At 47.4% G+C, this 24982-nt stretch overlaps 1 protein-coding gene across 9 annotated transcripts in view; it reads left to right on the forward strand.

Moving 5' to 3' along the window:
- The first annotated feature begins 7485 nt into the window (after positions 1–7485).
- The window catches only part of RIMKLB (ribosomal modification protein rimK like family member B), a 71485-nt gene continuing 53988 nt past the window's right edge, over positions 7486–24982 (forward strand). For 6 of the 9 annotated variants that reach the window (XR_006165541.1, XR_006165542.1, XR_006165543.1 and 3 more), the window contains exons 1-3: positions 14051–14197; positions 15194–15723; positions 21988–22208. Coding sequence is in view for 6 of the 9 variants with exons in the window: in XM_042795305.1 (XP_042651239.1) it covers positions 22034–22208 (175 nt within the window). In the remaining 3 variants the exon portion in view is untranslated. Of the gene's footprint in view, positions 7781–9201; positions 9384–14050; positions 14198–15193; positions 15724–21831; positions 22209–24982 lie in introns of those variants that run through there. The other 3 variants (XM_032983812.2, XM_032983807.2, XM_042795303.1) reach the window with 3 other exon arrangements.

The raw sequence follows: 24982 nt of genomic DNA on the forward strand, positions 1-24982 counted from the left end.
CACACCCACCCCCCCCCGGTCCCCCCCCAGGCTGCCGCGCTCCGGACACGCGGCCCACCCGGCACGCCCCGCAAGCGATGCTCCCCCAGCCGCCACGGAGCCTCGGCGGGAAAGCGCCGGGGGGGGGGGGGGGGAAGCGGGGGGGGGGGGGGGGGGGCACCGGCGCCCCGCGGGCAGATGGCAGGCCGGCAGCCAGCCAATCGGCTGGCAGCAACAGCGATGACATCACCGCGCGCTGCCCCTCGCCCGGGCGGGCGGCTGGAACCTCCCGGCGGGATGGGGATCAGCCCCCCCCCCCCCCCCCCCCCGGGACCGGAGTGGTGTGCGGGGGGGGGGGGGGGGGGCGGAACGGGAACGGGGGTCAGTTCTGCAACGCTGTTGCCGTTCTGGCCAGTCTGAGAAAAGTCGCGGGGGGGGGGGGGGGAACAGGGAAAATGTGTGCCAAAATAAAAAAAAAAAAAAGTAGGAAAATGGGAGAGACATAAACTGAGGAAGGAAGAGGAAGAAGGAGATCTGACACTCGCTGCCATCCTTCGGGCTCCTTTGTGCCTCCAAGCGCGCTGCATTTTGTAAGCGAGGGAGGGGCAAGCCCCTGGAATCCCCAGGAGTAGCCGCTCTCCCCTCACCCTCCCTCCACCAGCCCCAGGATTCCCGTCTCCTGTTGCTTTCTCGGAGACTTATTTTCACATTGCTGCTTCTGGAATTCCACCCAAGGGTCTGAGGAGGCACTGGCTACACGATGCCCCTTGTATGAGCTCCAAGGCCCAATCCCAGTCGTGAAGCCAAGGAGAAAGCTAAGAAATGACCTGAGCTCCCCCCCTCATACAGCAATAAAAGCTAGAAACTCTGTAGGGGAAAGCTGTGTCCCCTATGGCTAATCTTATGGCAGCTAGGTAATCCTCGTTCTCAACAAATTGCTGACGAGGAATAAAATCCTATAATGCCTTGTACACAGTTACTAAGGAAATCCTTGCAATGTCCTTGCTGCCACAAGAGTCTCAGAAGAGTGCTACTCACCTGTGATGTAACTGAAGCCACCGCTCCTTCCTTAATAGTGCCTGAGCGTTGGTTGTGGCAGTGCTCAAGAGGTCAGATAGAATTACTGCTCCTTCTTTTTTCTGGTCCTCCCAAGACTCATGGGGGGTGGGAAGTATGAGAAGAGGGGTAGAGGAGCTGGGGAAAGCTAGGCATTTTCCTACTCACCTAGGCAGCCCTGTGGACCCAAGCACCATCACCCTGTTTCACTGGAGTGAGACACCACCATTCCCACTTTCAGGGACTGGCTAAAACTCACTCCACCAGAGACACTCAAAAGGTGATTAAACAACCAAAAGAAAGTGATGGAAGTTATAACTGCACACTGGTTTGAGGAATCCTCTCAGATCCTTGGCCTTTTCTGGACATCCATATAGCAGCATGTTTTGGGCTACACCTTTCCACACAGTTTGGTTTGTTTTTTTCCTCTGTGCCTCTGTATTGCCATTCAAGCCTCTGTTACTGCTTAACTGGATAACTAAAATATCTTGAAGAACTTGTATGTTCTGAACACATTTATTTAGAAACTTTAATTGATGCCAAATGTTTCGGTCTAGCAATGTGTTGATGTTACCACCATCTCCCACAGAGCACAGGATTGATTCACCTCTAGTGCTGGGCAAGGTTTCTTCGGATTGCTTTGGAGCTTTAAATCCTTTTTTCAAACTGGAAGACTGTGCCCTCCCACAGATGCTCAGTGAGGGTAGACCGCTTGTGCTAGCAGCACCCCTCCGTTTGGAGAGCTTGGTGCAGATGGGGGGGATGCTCCTGGCGGTGGAATCGCTGTCGGGGAAGCGGGTCAAGTGTTTTTATACACCAGACAAACGGCAGTGAAGTAACTGGAGGTATCCTGCTGCTCTTGCTCGCTGCGGACACCGGAGGGAGCTGCAGCCCACCGGCATGCGAAGCCCCATTGCCCCTCTTGCAGTGCAAGCCTATTATTCCTCAAGAGATCGGACTCCGTGGCTGCAGCCCTCGGTCTGGTATGAAGGCTCTCCTCTCAGCTCTCCTGCTCGTCACTCTACTGGATCTGCAACTGTTTAACCGTTTTGGGACAGAAAAGAATCTTGTTATTTTTTTTTCCCCATCCTTGCACCGTGACATTGACAAAGATAGTTGGACAACCCTCACGGCTGGGAGATACGAGTAATTAACACGCTTCTGCATCTTCCCTTCTTATTCACGTTGCTGTCTTCTGCTTTGCATGCAGCTGTCCTTCTCCAGCACAGGGCATTTTGGGGACATCTGCAACAGATAACTCAAGGTGAAGAACTCTTCCCTCTAAAAAGTCAGGTATTGGTGCCACAGTACGGTGTGAGAGAGAACTGCACTGCAGTAAATAGCATGGGTGATTCATATAGGAAACAGCTCCATACATATATTTCCTTCATCTGTGCTGACCCCAGTGCCTGTAGGTGTTTACCTAACATCAGAAGCAGTGAGTGATTCAGCAAAAAGTTATATTCCTTCCAAGTCGGTACTGATCCCATTATGTTACCAGGGATGTTATAGTGATGGTAGCGTGGCATTTTGGATGACACACAAAATCAGCCTTCCTGCAAATTAAAATCTCCTGGTGCACTTCACCCCAGAGATTACTACATTTCAGCAGACAGGTAAGTGATCATGGGACATACTATTTTTAATGGTCCTGGAGAGGCATCTAAATGCCTCCCTCTCTCTCTTTGTTTCCCTGGCCTTCACATATCCTCATGGTAACTGGGCATGAAGTTACATCTGAGTGATAAGAAATTAGTGAACTGCTGTAAGGTGTTTGAATGTACCGTGTCAATAATACAGTACTACTGGTCATGTGAAGTGGGGCTGAAATCAATTTTCTTGAGACCCACACTGCCGACGGGCTCCATTAACACCTGAAGTCTGACACTATCCTGCGGCTGTTCCACTGGTGTTGCTGGGGTTGTCAGTGGGAAGGGACATGAGATCAAGGCCTGATCCATCTGTCTTCAGTTTTGGGAGGTTCACATCTGACTGTATCCAACCCACTGTGTAAGTGTGAACACTGCAAAGTACAGGAACCTGGACACGATCCACCTCTTTTTGACTGATGATCATGCTTTCTGTTGTTCCATCTAAAATAATAAGGAATCCTTCACCCTTTTATTTCCAAATCAACAAGCCAGTTCTTAGAAGGCGGGCAATCTTGCAGTTACAAAATACCCTAAGGGAGCCCATGAAACTCTAATTAATACTTCCTCAGGTCCTTCAAATCAGTTCAACATTTGTGAAGAACTGAGCACAAAACCAGGCAGTCAGTGAGCTCTTTGGCTCTTTGATTGGCGAGTTGGCCACATGCTTCAGGCTTCTCATGGCCGGGAAGGCTACAGCGAGAAGTTGTCAGGACCTTCCTTCTCTGCTCTTTCTGTAGTTCTTCCTATCACAAATATCCTTCCTTTATGGTTCTTTGTACTGTCTTAGGGCTAATTCTTCCTGGCTGTTTCTCATGTCCCTTGTCACTCCCCTTTCTCCAAGCAGCTGAGCTCAAATACGGCTTCTCTCAGGGCACTTTTTCCAAGACCACTCTCTCAGGGAGACAGGTAACACTTTAGGCTTAATGAACATGTAAATCCCTCCCTGCAAGCCCGGTTACATGTGTCCATAGACTTTGGACCACATAGAAACACTACCTTTAATTCAACTGGTGTGAGTTTTCCATATGGATGAGGCTGTGGCCATGAGTTAAACACCAGGTAGATTCCTCCTTCCCTTCTCCCATCTCTTCTGGACACTACAAACCCCTGGGCATCACAAACCTTGGAGCAAAATCAGCAGGATTAATCCTTCTGTCGCAGTGTGGCGATCGCGCGTTGGAGCAGTAACCAGGGATGGCTAAAGAAGTCACTGCTAGGAAGCAGAGGGGTGTCTTACACCTATGCAGAGGGCTTCAGCAGAGCTGGTCTGGTGGAGATCAAGTCACAGCTGAGCTTTCCAAATACAGTACCTCTCTCACTTGAGGTCCAGCCTTTTGTACCATTTTGCTGTCTTTTAGTAGTCCTCCAAGGTGGAACAGATTTTGGTGGCTTTGCCTACCCTAACAGTCCAAACCCAGGAGTGGTGCCCCCTAGTCCTCCCCACCCCAAGCAGATCAGCTTCAAAAATCACACCCTGAAGGGGCTACTCTGGCATTCAGCATTGCAGCACTGAGGTGTACATCGCTCTGAGATCCTCACACAACCTTGCGAGTCCAGTAGTAGGGCTACAGAGAGCACTGGATATTACAAGATGTGATGAAATTGGGGCAGCTTGCAGTGCCTGAATGGGACACGCTCCGTCAGTTAAAACTGGCATCAGAGGGAGGTAGATGTACAGGTGCATGCATAGAGAGGATGTTTCATGTGCACAGAGAGACCTGGAGCAGGAATAGCAACAAAATATTATATTAATTATATTATATTATATTATATTATATTATATTATATTATATTATATTATATTATATTATATTATATTATATTATATTATATTATATTATATTATATTATATTATTTATATCGTATTATTTATATCATATTATTTTATATTATATTCTAGTATATTATTAGTATATTATATTATATTATATTATATATTATATTTATTATATTATCTATAATATTATAATTATATTATATTTTAAAATAGTATACCTTGTAAGCTTTTAAACATAATTAGGGAAGGGGGCAGAAGTGGCAACTTTAAAAGTGATTTACTTTAAATTCTGTAACATTTAGAAAAAGATGTGTTTTCAAGGCCTTTTTTTAAATTGGCCACATCCAAAATATGCAAGCTGTTAAAGTCCTTCTCAGTGTCAGCCACTGACAGCACTTACCCTGCTTCAGAAAAGATGTAAGAAAGGAGCACACCAATTGCACTGAGCAGAAAAAATGCAAACGATGCTACATGGTAGCAGACAAATTGGTAAGAGTTTATATTGTGGGGAAAATTAGGAAGCACCACCGTTCAGGTTTTCATCCCACCATTTCCTATACCTTCACAGGGACTGTGAAGGCTGGCTTATCTCTTAGATACTTGTTTATGTTTTATTCTACAGTGGATATTAGAGGAATTTGAACAAAGATTTTGGGCACTGCTGCAACTGCATTGATATAAATCACTGTCTATCCTGTAGCTACAGCTGGCCAGCCAGATCACTTGAATTTTCTACTGACCTTCACCATGTACGGTTGCTCTTCTGACTTGATGGTAGACTGAAACCAAAGCAAGTGATGTTAATGAAAATCTCTCCTAATGTGATATGTATACACATAAAGGGCCTGCACTGATTTAGCTCACCTCAGTTTTAGAGATGAAAACAGCACCAAACGTAGACCATTCTGCATCAGCATAAACACCACCTTTACAAGATCCCTCCAAAAGAGCAACAACACTGGTAGCTGAAAAACCTAATTTGATATTATTCTAATAATTTCTTGCCTCTGTCCATCAATGCAGCTGCCCTGATATGTATCTTTTTATGAAAAAAGACTTCAACTATTCACCCATTATTTCCTTGTTTGTAATTGTTCTTAGAATAAAAACACACTGGAATTTCATTTGCATGCAGCTGTACAGAATATTTGCATTCAAATCAAAGCATGATGGGTTTGCTTGTTTAAATATCTGGATTTAATTTCATCATATTAACCTAGCCTCTTTAGCAAGGCTCTTCTGGCTATTTATTGTATCCTCTTTGAGTTCTCTTGCCACGCCTGCCATCTCGGGTTTGTCTCTGATTTAATTCTTGGGGTTTTTTAATATGTTTTCTTTTTCTTGCATCTAATATTTTTCCCCCTCCTTCTCTTTTTTCTGTATTTTTTCCTCTATTTCTCTCTTCTTCTGTATATGCCTTTTTTAATTTCTCCCCTCCTCCCTCCCTTCCCCCCTCTCCCCCCGCCCCCCCCCCCCCTCCCCCCCTCACTCATTCTCCCGGTTTCTCCCTCTGCACAAGCTTTTCTGACTCTGGCTTTCTCTCTGTCTCCCTGGTTTCCTTTCAGTCACCTTCACTGGAATGTTGGCAGAAACATTTTTTTTTTTTTTCTTCTTTGAAAACAAAGGGACTAAATAAGTAAATGAATGAATAAAATAGCTGGGAGCGGACGGGAGGTTTCCATTCCAGAAGGCTCTGTATTCTGTGAGCTCTTCTCCCTCGTTAGCAAAGGAGGAGGCAGTTGCGCTCCCTGCCCACCCCCAGCCTCCCAGGGAGCCGGGCTTCCCCCTCCCCTGGCGTGAGGACCTCGGCTGGAAGTGATGGATCGCACTGCAGCGAGGGCTGGGAGCACTGCGGGCGGGGGGGGATGAGGAGGGGCGGGAGGGGATGAGGAAGGGCGGGAGGAGACACGTCAGGACGGGACGGGTCGTGGGGCTGCGGAGGAGAGGGGAGTGGGACGTGGGGAAAGGGGGGGGGGGGGGCATGGCTGAGCGGGCAGGTGTTCCCGAGTGTACTGGGGAGCCCAGGTCTGGGGGAGGCCCACGGCAGCGGGGGCGGGCAGGGGAGGACGGCAGCGAAGATGGAAAAACAATAGGGAAAGGGAGGAGGGAGAGAAAGTAAGGTGGTGCAGCAACAACAAAATACAACAGCTCTTGCGATCTGAACTTTGGAGCTGTAGCTGAGGAGGCAATAGTGGAGATGTAGAAACACTCGAAAGGTCAAAGAAGGCACACTGCAAAGCGTACTGAACTGTGCTTTAGTTGCACTCCCGAAGGGTGACAACAGTATGACCTTAGGACAGCAGCAGGGTACACCTGTACCACTGAAGCTGCTAGTGATGGTGAGCATGTTGGCAGAGCCTGGCTGCAGCAGCTTTACTGCCTTACGAATTTTGGCAATTGGGATGCATCCTTTTGCCTGGGCATTGTGAGCAATGCAGATGACCTCCCCAGTGCACAAATCACAAGTGCTGAAACATCAGTTGTCATTGCTTGTTGCCTTTCATGCTTCTAGTCTTCCTTTTTTTTTTTTTTTTTTTTTTTTAAATAATATATATTTCTCCATCTGTTCCTTATTCATTGCCCAGATTTTTCTCCATTTCTCTGTTTCCATCCAGCCTCCTTTCTCCATATCTTTCTCTCAATCCGCCTTCCAGCATTATCTTCCACCCTCCCTCCATCTCCCTCTCCCCCCTTGCGGACCTCCTCCTCCCCATCCCCGGGTTTATTCCCCTCACGGCCAAGCGCGATGCCAGCACAGCGCTCCGCACGCCCGGGGCCCCAGCGCACGGTGAGGGGCTGGGGGGAGGATGGGGCGCGGGTGCCCCGGTAGCCATGAGATCAGCTTGCAGGAGGCTGTCCCGCCCCTGCAACTTCTCAGAGAGACCTCCCCCCCCCCCCCATTTCCACCCAGCACGGCTCCGCTCACTCACAGCCCTCTGGCTATCGCTGGCATTCCACACCCCCCCCCCCCCCCCCCCCCCCCATCACACTGCACCAGCTGCAGTTTCCAGCTCCGCTGACCTAGTTCTGGCCGCCCCGCAAGGCACCTCCATACCCCTCCTCCCTTCGCACCCAGCCACAGGAGGAGGGAGGGGGAACGGTCCCCTTGCCCCGCGGGGAGCCCCCCCGAGCGCCGCTCCCGTCACGGCGCCGGACCCCGCGTGGGGAGACCCGAATTGCAGACGCAGGCGCCCGCCCCTTAAATCTCCTCCCCGGGTTTCAGGCAGGCGAGCGGGCGGTGGGTCTGTAGCCACGCTTGCTGGCGGCGGGAGGGAGCATCAGAGTTAGACGAAGAAACCGCTTCCCACGGAGGAGGTAAGTCTTAAAAAACAGATTCCCTGCAACATCGTCTCATCAGCTCTGGGCACAGAATTGCCGGGCACTGGACGAAAACACCAACACGGCTGGGAGAAACTCGGGAACGTTTAACCTGTCCTCTGCAGCTCTTTAGCTCACAGGGCAGATGTTTATCAATCTTTATGCAGCAAAGTGCCTGCAAGGTATAGCAACCCCGTGGTTGCATCAGATCCTTCCCAACAGGCACTGAAATCCTAAGTCATCACTGCAACAGCATTCATCAAAAGACAATGGAGAAACAGACAGAAAAGGGCAGAACAGGAGTCAAAAAGAGGGAAAGGAACAGGAAACAAAAGCAAGCAGACGGAAAAGAGAAAGGAACTTTCTCAAGATGGTAAAGGAAAAATGCGGAGTGGGAAAAACAGCTGGAGAAGGGGCCAGGCAAACAAAAAGAAGCAGAAGGGAGATACAGAGAGAACGAAGCGTTTTCCTTACAAAGTACTGTCTCCATCAAAAGCACATTTTTCCTTTTGTCCAGCTCCTCGATACTGTTCCCTGTAGAACAACTGCAACTTAGCCGGGAGAAATGCACTCCTGTCCTCTGGAACCGGGAGCTGCTGGTTACATACCAGCCTTTGAAGCCTACCAGCTGCTATTCATCCATCCCTTTGTTTCTAACTCTGCCCGCCTGAGCTCGTGGCTCTCAGTTCTCAAACTATGCCCAGAATAAGGATAGCAGAAGGCTCTGACCTTCTCCAAAGTTGCCTATTCAGTGAGATTTGTGCTCTCCTCCCTTATGTCCCCAAATGGTCGCCGTCTGGCAGGAAAAGTCCCGCCGCGCCCCTGCGAGCCCCTTCCTTCTGGTAGGGTCGTGCCATTCGCCTTTGCAGCCCTTACTTCGAGTGTTGGGAACAAGGGGGTTCCCACTCCCACTCCACCACCTGCACCGACCGCTCTCATTTTATTTCGTCCCAGTATTCACACCAGAAGAATTATTGTCTGCCCTAGCAGCCAGCTCGCCCCCTTCCCACCGCCCGGCGTAGGAAGGGGACGCTCGTGCCCTCCCTCCCCCCGCCAGGACCGCGCCCCCACGGCAGGACGGTTCTCCGTCACTGAGGGGGGGGGTGTGTGTGTGTGTGTGCAGGCCACCCGGGACCGAGCGGAGCGACCAGCTCCTCTCCCGCCATCCCGGGTCCTCCGCCTCCGGGCACCGCCCGAGCCCGGCCGGCGCTGCCGCGGGTGGGATGGCGGCGGGGCGCGGGCAGGCTGCCTGCAGAGAGCAGCCCCCCCCCCCCCCCCCCCGCCGCCGGTTCCAGCCGGCCGCCGCCGGGCGCAGGCCGCCGCCGGCAGCGCCGAGCGCCACGGCCCCCGCCGCGCGCCCGCGCATGCGCCCTTCCCGCGGGCGCGGGGGGCGCCTGTGCCCCGCGCCGCACGTGCGGGTGGGCGGCGGGGGGCGCTGCGCCCTCCCGCGCCGGGTTGCTCAGCCGCCCCCGCCGCCGCCCCGCCGCCGTCCCTCGGCCTGCCCGTGCCGGCAGCAGCGGGCAGCCACCCGCGGGGGGAGCGCCGCAGGGGCCGAGAAGCCGCTCGCCAGCTGGTGCCGGGCGCAGCAGGGCGTGGAGCCGTACGTGGGGGGGGGTGTCAGGGGCGTCCCGTGCGCGGGAAGCCCTTTTTGGAGGGGGGGGTGGGGTGGGGTGGGGGGGGGTGGGGGCAGCCGTGGACGGGGATGATTCGGGTGCAGCAGTGGGCGGGCAGCGGGGTGCCGGTGTGACGGAGCGCTCGGAGCCGGGAGCGTGTGCAGGAGCCGCGCGCGAGCTCGGGCGTCGTGTGTCCGGAGCGGTGACGTGCGGTGCCGGGACGTCACGGCCTCCGCGGGCCGAGCCCGGAGCGGCTGGGTGCTGAGACCGGAGACGCGCGTGGGCCTGGGTGGAAATGCCTCTGGGGATGAGTCGGTGAAACCTGGGGCTTCCCGCAGCCCCCCGGAGCGGGGAGCCCTTTGTGTGAGCAGTAATTTCTCCATTTTCTGCTCTCTCACGGTAGTTTTATTCGGAATGGGAATTAGTATAACAGAACTAGTGAGAAACTGAAGCGGTATGAAATTAACGATGATTTCACACCATTTTGCATAGTCCTTATTTTACGTAGTGTGAAACAAGAATTATATGGCCATTTTCTCGTTGAAGCACAATCCAGAAATTGTTTCCCTCCGTGGCACCATCTGTGTTCATATGCGAACCCAAGCATTCATGTGTGAACACAGGCATTTACCTTGCCTTGTATTTTTTATTCGTTATTCAGTCATTCAAGTGGGAAGCAGAATCATTGCTGTGAGACTTAGCTGACCGAATGAGTAGCGACTGCAGGCATGGGCAGCACGCGGGCAAATTGGTATAAATAATTAGGCTTAGCAACATTTGCAGACTGGACTTGCCACCTCCTTTCCATCACAAGCTCATACATCAACCAGACACAGTATATGAAGCTTTCCGATGTGAGTAACGGAATAATGTCCTGCAGACTTCAGCTTCACGACTAAATGGCTGGTTTGCATTTTTAGTGGACTTGGTGACAAAAGATGTTTCACGGAATCAACCATGAAATCAGATTTTGCATACATTAAGGCTTTGGACCAGTCCTTACGTTATGCATTTCAGAGCGCATGGGAAAAATCTCAGAAGAGAGGTGCCAGCAATATTTAGTGTTCAGAGGTGTCCATTCTTTGCTGACACTACAATTATATTTCTTTCCTAAAGGGTGAAACTTGGTACTCGGGACCATTGACACGGAAGGCACTAGCCAATATTCTTGCTCTATCAGATAGTGAGAGTTTTGCCCTGAGACTAGATTTATAGGTGACAGGGAGGGGACCTCACCTTCACTGGCAAAAAAAGAACAGAAAAAAAGAAAAAAAATAGTACTGCCTAATTCTAAGGAAGTATAACGACTACATCTGACTCAGCTGCATTGACAACTCTTTAAAAAGAACTCAAAAGCTTCTGCAGCAGTGGGCACATCCTGCGTGGGCGTGGCCTGATCAATAAATTGACGCTTTCTCCTGCCTCACCTTTCTAAGAAATACCAAAAGACTTTCAGGACTATCTCCAAACTGACTTAAGTCTCTAGATGGTGGGAAATTGTTTTAGAGATACAGGTTATCGAACCTGATCTTTCAACTGACTCCCATCATTGCTCTCACTTGAATACTCAGAGTTTGTTTGTGCTGAAATTCAACATGCTACAAGTCCAGCAGCTCAACAAACCATAATAAAAGGGATACAAGACTATGTTTTGCATCTGGGAGAGCTAGGAAGGCAAATGGTAGTTGGTGGAATAAATTGTTGCCGATAATTGTAAGACCCAGCTGAAATATCCCAAATGGTTTGAGATACAGATCAAGTATCTTACTATCAACAAGCCGAGTGTCTTCCCTGTACTTGTAGAATGGCCTCCTCTCAGCTGTCGTCTTAACCTAACACATATTTGTATGGCCAAAAATCTACATTGCCGAATTTCCCAGATGTGCAGTTCTTTTCTTTCCACAAACTGCTAACCATGTTTGGGAAGTAGAGGCACCTGCCTTACAGCTTATCTACTTATGGAAATATAAAAGAAAAAAAAAATCTGCTGTTACTATATCACTGTAGTTGTGGCTATGTAAATCCTAATGTGAACATTTTCTTTGTTTTATACTATCTTAAAAACAGCATACATAAATCCCGAAGAATTCTTGCCCTGAAATACGTATGCATGCTAGATGATGTGCAGTGGTTGCACACATCTTCAGCAGAGCAGTGATACCACAGTAGCTTTCTGTTATTAAATTCCCTCTGTGAACAAACCCATGTACCTTACAACCCGAAATTACAACTTTTGGAAGTTTGAACTTGGTGCATGTGGGAACTGTATTCCAGAAGTCTTAGAACGTAGTAATTCTGTCAAGGTATTATTGTGTTACCATCAAAGTAACAAAAATACTGCCCAGCATTTTGGTGTAATTTATTTATTTATTTATCCACCCTGCTGGGACTTGCCTACGATTGCCTCCTGCTCTCATGTTGTACTTTCAGTTGGCATTTAAGCAAGTGGTAGTGTATTTTTCCCTATACTGTTGTACAGAGTCGGGCAGATGGGAACCTGGAATCCAGAAGTGGGCTCTGGCTTGCAGCCATAGGAAGCCATAAGTTTTGGCGAGCAACACAAGCAGGCAGGAGAGCATCAGATGATGTCTGGGTAAATGGGAATCTTGGCCACTGACATCATCTGTGAGGTAGTCTTGCCTCATGAGGCAGATAGTTTTCAGAAGAGGTGTCTGAATCACACCTGAGGTTTAGGGAGCAGGACCCAGACGTTTGTGGAACCGAATGAACAAACGTACATACCCTTCAGTAAAGTCAGTCTTAGAAATGCTCGGTGGTATTTGCACTGTGAGCATTTTAACCCTTGGCTCTGATTTTGCAGAAGGTGGAGCAAATGATAGTACGGTACATCACTCGCAGTAGGAATGAATAAACATTGCAGCAGATTTTAGGGCATTCTGTCTTGTAATAGATAGGTTACCGCTGTGGAGATCACTCTCATTGTGTCAGTTAAACGTTGAGGGTACTGGGTGAAAGGTTTAGATGGCACAACTTTATCCTGCAACTGCCTCTTTCAGAGCCTGTCTGAAATGCATCTGGATGTGCCGTGTGTAGGTGAACTACATGGGGGAGGCAAGGGGTGCGTGAAGTGGCTGTCACTCAGGTGGGAGCATGAAGACGGTTAGGATGGAACCACCAGATGCTTGAAAGGCAGAAGAAAGCGTGTTGGATGGTTATGTTTGTGGCAGGACGGGTGCTTGGGGGGATCAGACATGACCAAGTGGGTGGGTACGTCCCCCATTTGCAAAGCTGGAGATGTGGCACATTGCTGAGGAAGAGACGCGTTCCCCTGAGGCGCAGAAGGGTGTATCTTAGAGGTTACAAAGGTTGATGAAGGAGAAGGTTGCACAGGACAGAAACACGAGTAGGTGTGCCACAGAAACGGATACGCAACGGGTACACGTGTTGGTGAATACGCGGGACGTGTCACATTCATTGCCAACGGTTGTTATTTTAGAGGGGCGATGCAGCCCTGGCTGCACACTGGGTGCGTCAGACACGGGTGGCAGGACACACGTCACACCTTCATCTGTCACACGAAGGACAGAGGTTTTGCATGCCACGTGCCTCCAGCAGCAGCGAGTGCCGCAGGTTGTAGCCGGTCACCCGTGGCAGTGGGATGGCGTCCGCAACGGGCGAGCGGGCAGCCAGCAGCGGGAAGGTGGAGCGCACTCCCCTTCAGAGCCCGGCACGGCTGCAGGAGGAGCCGGGCGGGCACGCCGGAGCCGTGCCGCTGGCTGCTGAGCAGGCTGGGGTCCGGGCCGGGGTCTGCCACGGCGAGGAGGGAGGGACTGACCAAACCCCCGGCTGGGGCGGATGGGGGAGAGCAGAGGCGAGCAGGAGGTGTCAGCCCTTACACCGGCGCGGCCTACAGCGTGCGGGTAATGCCGCGGCCCGGCGCCTGGCAGCCAGCGCTTCGGTTCGGTTCGGTTCGGTTCGGTTCGGTTCGGTTCGGTTCGGTTCGGCCGCCACGCCCCCGCGCGGGAGCGCGCCGCCGCCGCCGCCGCCCCCGCGCGCGCGCGCCCGCCCCACCCCACCCCGGAGCCGGGTGCCCCGCCTCGCGCCCCCTCCCCCAGCGGGTGCCAGCCCCGCTCGCCCGTTGGCGCCGCCGGCGCTTCAGTCAGGCGGCGGGAGCGAGCGCGGGAGGAGGCGGCGGCGGCGGCGGCGGCGCTGTGGCTGGAGCGGCGGCCGCGGGGGGCGGGGGTCTCGGTGCAGGGAACAGCCGGCCTCCTCGCCCCAGCCGCGGGGAGGAGTGACACCGAAGAGGGGAAAGCGGGGGGGGGGGGGAAGCGGAGCGTCGTGTCGTGTCGTGTCGTGTCGCGGTGCGTCGCGTCGCGTCTCGTCTCGTCTCCCGCTCCCCTTTAGGACCGCGCCGCCGAGCGACCGCCGCCGGCGGGGAGGAAGGGGCGAGTCTCCCCGGAGCCTTCTTCGCCCCGCGGCTTCCCTTCCTAGGCCCGGTGCCTGAGGGGGCGGGCGGGGGGGGGGGGGGGAGAACCGCCGTCAGGGCGCGCGCGGACCCCCGCGGGTCCCCTCAGGCTCGGGCTCGGCGGTGCCCAGGGCGGGTGAGATGTCGGGCTGAGCGGGTGCGAGCCCGGGGGTGGGGTCCGCCGTGCCCGGGGGGGTGGTGGGGGGTGGCGGGTGGGGTGAGGGGGTTGGGACCGTCCCCTCAGCCGTCCCGTCCCGCCGCCGTGCTGCGCCCATGGTGGTTGTACGTTCCGGCGCACGGAGCGGGGCAGCGGCGCTCCAAGCTGCCGGCGCCTTCCCGCCGCGCCCGCGCGGGCCGCCCAGCCGGGGCACCCAGGTGGGTGGCGGCCGCGGCCGCTCGTGGTGCCGGCGGGGCGTGGGGGGGGGGGCGCGTGGGAGGCTCCGCGCCCGGTGCTTGCGGGAGGTGGGTCGCGCGCGGGTTTAGCGCGGCGTGCGCGTGGCGGGGGGGCTGCCTCCCGCCTTGCCCACGCACCCGGGCGTGCGCGGCCCCCGTTCGCGGGTGGCAGGAGCCGCTAAAACGGGGTGAAAACCCGCTCCCCGGCGCGTGAGCTGGGGGGGCAGTTTTTCACGTGATGTAGGGTTGTGTGTGCGTGTCTTTCGGGCTTACAAGGAAACCTTTCAACTAGGTTTCGTCCCTTTTGTTTTCTGATGTTTGAAGAGCTGATTTCACGTTGGTGACTTAACTACCTAGGGTGTATCAGGGGCTCCGTTTTCAAAGCGTGCAACTGTTAATCTTTAACTCCATCATTTAAGCAAGCATCCTCTAGGCATGTTATTTTGGGTTTTTTTTTGGTCGCCGTTTATAAACGACTGTTTATTTTGTTTGACAGAGTGGGGTCTAATGCATAGGAATATATGATTCTGACCTGAAACACACTTTTCTTCAGTCTTCTCATCAGAATTCTAAATGTTATTGTGGGGGGAGGGGTTCAAAGACTTGCACAAATAAATAGGAACAGTTTTTGTAGATTTTAAAACTTAATTTATTATTATGTTCATGTACAGATACAGATTTATCTTTCATTTGAATGCACATTGTTCAGTAAAGGAACAAACTGCTTAACCTGGGTGGGTTTTTTGCCTTCCCCCCCCACCCCCCACCCCTTAGAATGGCTTTCTGTGGTTGTGTATTTTTGTAAATTATTTAAGGTTGCACACTTCCCCTGATTGTATTCATCCCATCTTTTTCTTTTGGTTTTACTTACAGTATTGTACGGTACCTTCTGTTGGGATTTAGTTTGTTGGATACCTTTATGTGTTTGTTTATATCTAATAGGGATGTTTCTCCTTTTTTTTTTTTTTTTCTCCCTAGGTGTTGGTGACTTCAGAGTCATTTAGTGGTTTAGTTCTGAGGAAGTAGAGACACAAGGATTGCGTCTATTTTACATAGAAAGCTACAGCTCTTCACCAGTACTCATCTTCCTCCTTCCCATCCGTCCTTCCCATCCGTCCTCCCCCGTAGGGGAGGATAATGTGCAAATTATTTTAACAGTCATTTACTCCCCCTTTTCCCCCTCAGAAATCTACCTTGGTCCCTGAGTCATCTGCTAGACATTGCCCATTATAGGACCAGGAGAACATTATCATCATCATCATCCTCCCTTGCTTGCTTTGGGAGCTTCAGTAGTACCCTTCCTTCCTTTGGAGCGCAGTGCATAGAGGCATCCAGGAGACTTCCTTGCCACCCTTTTTGGTTAGTAGAGGATCCAGAAAAAGGGGGTACCTAGTGAGACACGTGACCTCGTTAAGGGACCCAGAACCGAAGCAGCACTTGTCGCGCCGAAGGAAGCACCCGTTTTCGGTGTCTTTTTCGTCTTCCACTCCTTCCTCACCAAATTTCTGGTAAGTCTCTCCAGCCGATTCATTCATACAGTGCATGTTTCCCTTCCCCCACTCCAGGCGCTGGGAGAGGCATGCACAGAGACAGTGGGGTGGGGGAAGGGGGGAGGGAAAACTGGCTGTGTACACACGGACTGGGGAGGAAAGGGGGGGTATTGTACCACATTGCAGGGGAACCTGGGCAGAGGTGGAAGGACCTCTCTCCAGAAAAGCGGCTCAAGTGGGAGGAAATGTGTGTTTTATTCGCACGGGCGGGTGTGTGTGCCCACACAGGCGGAGTGGAGGGGCGTGAAAAAGCAGAGAGACTGTTGTAGGAAAAAATCATGAAGACCAAAGTGAATGGGTAGCTGATGCAGACCAGTATTTGGCTAGTGTTGCAGAGAGGGAAGAGAATGGATTATTCACTGAAGATCAGGAACGGGTGTGCAAATGAGGAGTGTGACCACCTACTTGCAAGTATGAACGTAGAGGAGGAAAGACGGGGGTAGGGGTGTGTGTGGATGTCAGCCTTTTAGAGACAATTGTGCCTGGAAGGATTGCTGCTAGCATCTTTACATCACTCAGTGCAAAGGTGGGGACAAACAGATGAAAGCCATCTCAGGGAGTGCAGTTGCCTGTCTTGCAGGGGTGGAGGGTTGTACTGGGAATGAATGGGAACAATTAATATATTCCCATATCCTTTGACTGTTGCAGTCTACAAATCTCACAGGCAGAAGGAGATGAATACTGTGATATGCTTTCAAAGAGGTGTGCTTGGGGTTCACCTGCCTGCAGTGACTTTAAAATCTATGATGCATGTGTACAGGGCGGATGATAATGCAGCAGCACTGGACAGATTGTGCTGCAGCTGCTCAGTGTATTACATAAAATGCAGTTTAAAAATATTTTAATTTTTCAGATTCTTCAATTTTTAAAAATGTGTTCTTTCCAAAGATACTCAAACAGTTACGTGACAGTCTTAGGAAAACTAGTCTCTGATAGGTAAGAGAGGAATTTTTTTTTTGAGCTTGTCCTTAAGCATCGCCATGAAGCAGCAGTGTCAGGAATTAATTGATTTATCTTGGATTTATTTTTCTAAATCAAGCTTAACAAGTGGTTCAAGATGTCAGTTTTTATCTCTGTATATATCACCATGGGTTATATTAATCATCCATACATATTTCCTTAAGGTTTTCTTTAGATGATCATAATTCTGTTATCTTTGTGGGGGCAAAAATTAACTGTGCTTTATACTTGAAACAGCTGCAAACTGTTTTCAGACCTTGTTTCCCTGTGACTTAGAAAGATGTATTTCTGAGATGTTTTAAATACTGCTCTCTTCTCATCCAGATGAGACAGAGACTTCCATGACAGCATATGATGGATCATAGGCTGGGGTCACATGCTGGATGACCCTTCGTTAGCTGTTTAACCAGTCTGCTGCCTAAGATTGACTTTCTAATTCAGACCTGCCTGGAGGTATCTCCTGAAGGAGATAACTTATAAGCATCTGCCAACTGTTCTTAGGTCTTCAGTATCTTGAGGTGTGTCCTCCAAAATAGCATTCTAGAAACTGCTGTAATGGTAGAGACAATTGGTTTATTGGAAGTAGGTACTTGGTTTCAAGCCTTAGCTAATTTATGATAAATAGGAAAGCAAAATACCTTTTCCAACTTGGGTAACAAGCACCGCTCTGGAAACAAGTATTAAAGGATATATATTAATGATAAATGCAAAGGTGCAGTGTTACTCGTAGTGAGGTGAGTGCTTGGAGCTGTATTTTTCCTAGCTTTCCATTTCCCATGACAGTCATGGCTGTCAGTCTCTTTGCTTTTTCTTTCTCACTTCCATGAGATTTTTATTATCATTATCTGAGCTGTAGGGATTAAACATAGCTAGAGGTATGCTAAAACTAGGATTAGGTTTTACCTCTCTATGAACTGCTGAAATACATGGAGTTGTGTTAGCTGCATAGCGTTGTAGCTGAGGCAGAGAGTCTGAGCCAAGGTCTAAAAAAGAGGTGGTTCTGGGAGGGGCTGCTGGTAATAATTGTCTACTGAGTTGTTTCTCAGATCGCACTGTAGTCAGTAGCAGTGTGCTACAACATCAGATCACAAGCTGAGCAGTTGAGATAGCTAGATCACATTGATTCCTAATGCTGCAAAACATCTGGGATTTCATTTGTCATTCCCATAGGGAAGAAACAGCCTAGTCTTTTTAATTTACAAAGGCACTGAGTAGTTGCATTCTGAACAGAAGGGATATGGAACAATCTTTTTGTGTACTAGGTATCTTTTATGTTACGCATTTATCGAGAATTCATAAATGAGTTAGTATCTCCTAACTACTGGTTGGTTTCTTCAGTTTAAGGAAGAATACATTATGATGAAAAAGAAAAAAAGTCTAGCCTATTTTTCTCCTGCTTTTGGGTGTTCAAGACAGGACAAGGAGTAAATGGACAACGACACCCATCTCCCATTCCTGGAGGGAGGTCTCTAAGGCTCTGTCTGCGAAGAGAAGATCCCTTCAAGGGAAAAGCAGCGTCTTCAGAGGAGATTTCCAGATCGCTCTAGACAGCTGATCTGATCGGCTGAATTTCATGTTATGTTAACATATTTGCATATGTGTAAAGCAGAAAAGTAGCACAGTGAATGCTTTTGTCAGAACAGCTGCTGAAGGTATATTACAGTTTCAGGGCATGCAGGATGAATTACGTTTGCATGTGATGGGAAGTAAGTTGCCGTATGAATACCAGAATAAAGCCTAGTTTAAGCAATACAGGGATGCCGCAGCTCAAAGTTGAGGTGAACGTTCCATTCCCTCTGAATTGCTAAGAATCTGTTCCACACAGCGTCTTTCTGAAGCAGGTGCAGCAGTGTCAGCTTGGCTGGTGTGAGTTTGATTTTTATCATAAAACTTTTACTTTGATGACAGCCTCTTATCTCTCCCCATCTGTTTTATGCAGTTAAGTTTATAATGATTTTTTTTTCCCTTTCATTTCATAAACCTATGAAATAGTTATTGAAAGATTGTACTTACACTGATCATAGTCGCTTTGAGTGAAAACTGCATTTCAGCTGATCATCTTGAAGACATCTAAACATCTGCTTTTCCCCTTATATATACTACACTTACTTTGCAGTAGGTGCTCTCACGGATCAGAAAGTATTCCATGCACACCCGACATTATCTAGGTCTTTTAGATTGAAATAGGTGGAGTTGGTTTTCAGGGAAAAATTTTGGAAGTCATATCCAACTTGAGATCTTAAGGCTCTTGTGCATCTGACTGCAAGGCAAGCTTTCCTCCTACAGACCATTTTCTTGAGAATGTGGGAGGGATTGTTAGGATGTTTGGGTTAATAGGGTAAATTGCAGGTTTTGTGTTCCGTGAGACTTCTTACACGATCAAAATAGAGATTATAAGGAGAGGCTGAAACTGATAAGTAGATTCTATTTTTAGGAGCATAATGTTAGTGTGAAAAGCATATTTCTCCACATGGTAAAAACATGTGGAATTGAGTTGGAGGTCAAGGAACTGATAGGATTACTAGTTTCTGCCTCTGCCATTGGCTTGTAGCTTGATCTAAAGTGAATTTCTTAATCTTTGCATGCAGACTTGAGCCTGCCTCATGATGAGATGTGAGCCTTTGTATATACATATATAAAACTTTTAAGATTTAGAGGAAATGAAACATAGGGAGAAAAATACCCATACCAAAGGCATTTTTATATGCCTGCTGGTTTAATGTACAAATTGAGATCTCTGGATGGCTTTTGTTGATGATGATTTAGCTCCTTTCAAAAATAGGAGAAAGATGGGGGAAAGAAAAGTATATACTTTTTTCTCCTTTTGTCTTCAACCCTTTGCTGTTTTTTAAGAACCAAAGTGCTGAAATGACAGTCAGGGAGAGATGATGGCACAGTCTCTGCAGATTTAAGGGGGTGAAGGTGGGGCCATGTAGAAAAGAGATTTGAGAAAAATGGAAGCAGATCCCTCTTGGCCAAGGAATCAAGGGTTAGTAGCGAGCACAACTGGAGAGAAGGCTCCTGGAGAGAAAATACTTGTTTCTTCGCACCAGTGTTAGAGCCAGTACTGAAGTACTGAGGGGGGGAGAAAAAAAAACAACAAGAAAAAAAAACAAACCAAAACCCTAAAACCCAAGTAAAACTCCACCACAAAACCCAGACAGGATGAAAATCTCTAATGGCTTCCGATTTATTATTTTTTTCTTTTTCTTTTTTTTTTTTTTAATTATGACAAAGACTGACTAATATTTTTTTTATGTACTTATTGTTCTATAGCTCTTTTTTAAAATGAGATAGGGGCTCTACCAAAAGGGGTAGCCTTTTCAAAAGAGAGGCAGTAGGTGGGGCTGTTTGGTCTGTCCAGTCCATTCATGCAGATAGCAGAAATAAAGGTGAATTGGCAAGAAGCCTTCTGAACTGTGCTGTATCAGTGCCATTTCTGAGAAATATAGCTTGTCCCAGTTCTCAGCTGAGGAGGTTGTCCCAGGAAGTTTTCTGTAAACTACCATGGAGATAAATCCATTGTTGATAGAGCCAAAAGTGGGTCAGGATCTGAACTGTTGGCCTTTGCAAGCCCAAGCCTCATCTTGCCCTTTTAATTTTCAGCTGCTTTGAAGAAAAAGGTGTTCTTTGAGACATCAGAAGATATTCTTTACAACCTCCCTTACCCATTTTCCTGCGGGGAGTGAACATGACTTTTCCTGCTTTACCTTGAGCATCTTCACTGCAGTCTGCATCTGTGGTTGCCTTTCCCTAGCTGTTGCTTTCTTTCAGTCTGTTAGTATGAAGAAATTTATTCCTTTGGCTTTATTGTTGCTCCTCATTTACCAAAACAATGGAAAAAAGTCACAGTCTTTGCTTGTTGTCATTATGGTTCTCAGTACCAGGGATAAAAATGGCCACTTAAAATTTTATCTTCTTTTTAAGAAAAAGCTGTAATAATAGAAAAAACTTGGTTTTAATTAAAAAAAAAAAATCAGCTTGTTCTTATGGCTGTAGCAATACGATCCTTTTGTCCCAAGACCTGCTGCAGAAACTAAAAATCTTTGTAATATTAAATGAAAGCAGTTGTATACCTGTGGTTTTTCTGCATTCACGTTTTCTGCTAACACCATGTGCTGTCATTAGGACTGCGAGGAGAAAGTCCTGTTTCTATACCAGAGTTCAATTCTGTTTGTAACTCATGTAAGCTGTATTGGTGAAAACAATTCTTTCTACCTCTTCATTTTAATATGAAAGCTTAAAATGTGTCACAGAAAACAGCTGTCTTTTTCTTCAGAATTCTTTCTTCCTACACCATGCTGCTTCTTTTTTTTTTTTTTTGAATGTAAATGAGTAGTCCATTAATGTACCTGTAATTGTTTTACAGCTTTTTAAATATTTTAGTACACAGTCAAAAATAGTCCAAGTCCTCTGTACTCAGAGCAATGGGAACAGTACCTTGTTATCATTTCTAACACCACTGAAATTCTTCAATTTGAACTTTTTTTTCTCTGGTTTTGGTGCAGAATTAATTAGTGTTGCTTATGTATGAAGTTGATTTAAAAAAAAAAAATTGGCACAAGAAATGGCTAACACTGAGATTCAAACCTTGATTTTGCTTTAGGTTACATGTACTAGTGTTCAATATTAACATTTTGTTGATGCTCCTTGCTCCATTGGTTTTTCCATTAAAATGTTCTAGATAATAATATATTTCACAGTCGATGTGAAGAATTTGTAAGAGCAAATCATTCTTGAAATACTTGTGTGGAAAATTCTGTTCTAATTAATTTCTTCCTTTCTTCTGGACTGCTTTTTTAACATAAAGAATTTGCCACACTTATCTTCCATATATGGTGGAAGGGGATACATCAGGTCTGTTCCTATTATCTCAATCACGAAGTTGAAATTCTCGCCTTCAGAGAGGGCCATTCAGAATGTTTTCAGTCCCTGGCATGCCTCTTAGTACTGTCAAGGAAAGGGGATGCTGCTACGAGTGCCAGTAGTTACGTCATGTGTCCTTCTTGTGAATGAAACTAGGATGAGGACCAAGACCTGATTTTTGCGCTTACATTCCATTGAATGTAAATGGATTTGTTTCTGTTGTTGTTACTTCTGTTGCAGATTAGGCATAGACATTATTTTCCCACTCGGAGGTTGGAAGTTGCACTCCACTGAGAAGGACTGGCTTGTGCAAAGGGCGTAGGACTTGGTACAGTGGGGAGTGTGAAGATAGGAGCCTATGTACTCTAACAGAGTCTCGTCTTCTCCACCATCTAGAAGTTCCATTGAAAGGAAACCTTGAAGGTTGCAAGACAAGCCCAAGATGTGCAGTTCAGTTGCTGCCAGGCTGTGGTTCTTAACAGACCGTCGCATCAGAGAAGACTACCCTCAGCAGGAGATCCTGAGAGCGCTGAAGGCCAAGTGCTGTGAGGAGGAGCTAGATTTCCGGGCCTTGGTGATGGATGAAGTGGTGCTGACCATTGAGGATGGAAACCTTGGTGAGAATGAGCTAAGCCTGGGAATGTGCTGAAAGGGTACTTGGAAAAAGATTGTAAAATGGAGCATCTGTACTCTTTAATAATGAATTCCATGTGTACCAGACAACCATACATCATCTAAATCATGCAGATGTACATGATAACGTGTTGTTTAGCATTTATTGTGATAATCAAATATACTTCTTAACTTTTCTAATTTGCATTAGAACTATTCTTGCCTTCCCTCTGTAGAACAGAGAGGAAGGTTGCTTTAGTTTGTTGATTCCCGGATAAAGACTATAGGACCTCTGAATTAAGAAGAAATTACAGATGTTCAGTTTTGCGTAGGTACTTGAAGTTTATGGGTCACATTTAAGAGTTTCAGGCAGACTATTTTTTTCTGTTTGTGTTCTAACTCCAAGACAGCAAACACATTTGAAGTAAACTAAAAGGACTTTCCAGTGGACAGTACAAATTGTCGTGGAGCTAGAGGTAATGATGTGACATTACTAAAGAATGTTGCTGTACCGATATGTAGTTGCATATATGCCGAAAAAGAATGGGGCTGAAAAACAAAGTATGTGCATCAGAATAATTTGAACTATTACTACAACTTAGTGGTTTAAGATCGTTGTAAGATTTTTGTTCTGTTTTCCTATTTTTTTTTCCCTGTGCTGAATAAAAAGGAAAAGCGAGATGTGAAGGTGTGTTAGAAATGTTAAGTAAAATGATTCTGTAGATAGTAAGCTTATGTTATAGGAAGAATATTAATACCACCGATGTCAAGCTGTGTAACACTATTACAGTATTTTTTCCCCAACTTCTAAATTTTAATTTCCTAAGGGAAGGGGTCTGCAGTGTTGTTTTGTACTTTTACTTCTTCTATTTTTCTTCCCCATATATCAGTTAAAAAAAAAAAATCACTGGAGAACCAAGGAAGAATTAAATTTCTGAGAGTTGTATTAGGATAATTTTGTGTGAGAAGAACATATAAAAATACAGCCCTGAAGAAGGGGCTGCCATGGGATCTTATACCTTGTTCCTTATTGGGGAATCTCTGTAGGAGGGAAATGTGAAAACTGACTCTGGGGAAGAACTTTGGTTGGAATTTGTACCTTATTGTAGCATGAAATTCTATAGGATGTCTTCAAGGCAACTTCTTGCCAGAAAGTCTGAACGCTGTACTCCGAGCATGCTGTCCTTTGGACAGCATGTTCTACAAAGGCAGCCATCCTGGACTGCAGCTGCAGCCGCCAAGATGCATAATTGGTTCTTCAGCATTTCAGTATTGTTTTTATTTCTTGGTGATGTTTTCTTTCCTGTCTTCTGCCTGTTTTTGGGGAATTAAATATGGCAAGGATGAATAGTGGGCCTTTTTGCTCTCTTCGATTCAATGTCTCCTAATGCTGCATCTATTGCAAGAAGAAAAGATAAAGTATGCAAGTTGGAAAACTAATACTGAGGAATGTGCGGTACAAGAATGAGAAAAATTAAGGAAATGACTAGAAAGAAAAAGAAAAAAAAAGAAATTATTTTCATATAAAGTGTTATTTCGAAACTATGTAAATAACTGACCTTTTGAAAAGGAGGGAGGTAAAAATTCTGACAGATTGCAGATGGAAATTTCCTTATAAATAATCTGGACTGGCTAATTAAGATTTTTGGGGGGGGGGGGGGGGGGGGGGGGGGGGGAAGAAGGTGGGTCTGGGTAGGGGGAGTATGTGTGGTAGTTTTCTTATATCAAACAATTCTTTCTCTTGGAGAGAGATGAAAAATCTTCCCTGTTAATTTTCTGGTTTTCTTTTTCCTGGTAATTGCCCACGTTTTGATATAGATTTCTGGTGGAGGACACAAGCAAAAGTTTTGTGTTTCATTCTTCTTGTTAAAATCCTCAGTTGGTCTAGGAAAAAGTGTCTTGGAACAGAATCCAGGAGGTAATGCATTCTGTACCCTGTTACCTACTGTTGTGTGAGGGGTCCAGGTGGAGTAAAAATTTGTACAACATAAAGGAGTTGATGAAGAGAATGTATCTTCAGTGGATAATAATGTGCTTTTTCTTCCAGTTCTACTGTTATTTGTGTTGAAAGCAATACAGGGCTCAAACGCCAATGATAATACATGATATCGGAATAAGAAAGAATTTTTCACATATTCACACTTGTGATTAGAGCTTTTTTTTTGTCCTTTAAAAAACCTAGACAATTTCTTAAATTGTTAAAAGAATGTTAACTTTACAAAGTCAAGTTGGAAATTACAGGATGCTATTTAAAATTTTAAATATGTGGTATTTCTGTAGGTGACAATAATCAGTGATACTTCTTTGTGGACTTGCTGATTGAACATGGCTGAAGGCTTCAGAAATCAAAAAAGCTTGAAATTATTTACCTCACAGATATAGGGTGGAAAAGACTCTTCTAAACTTAGGAAAATAGAGCAGAACAGCGGGATAAGTCCCAAAACTGAAAATATGCCCTGCTACCAGTTACATGGTGTGTACCTTGACAGTAGAGCACATTGATGAAAATATCACTGAAGCCCACAGCCAAAGGCAGATGTGGAAAACTTCTATGACATGGAGAGTCTTACAGAATCCGTGTATGTCAGAGAATCATAAGATTTGCTGTGTACCTGGTGTGGCCAAAGGGAGGGGGAGAGGTGGGGTTGTTTCAGTCAGTGGACACTGCAGTAGTAACTCTCTGGGGCATTGCTCTGCTGTACTTCAGGGCTGGATGGGAAGCGTGGCTGGATTTCCAGGCAAGCTGTCACTGTAGACCCAGCAGTGCCTGCTGGTGCCT

This window comes from Tyto alba, unplaced genomic scaffold, assembly GCF_018691265.1.
Source record: "Tyto alba isolate M040663 unplaced genomic scaffold, T.alba_DEE_v4.0 Super-Scaffold_21, whole genome shotgun sequence".
In the NCBI taxonomy this organism is placed as follows: Eukaryota; Metazoa; Chordata; class Aves; order Strigiformes; family Tytonidae; genus Tyto; species Tyto alba.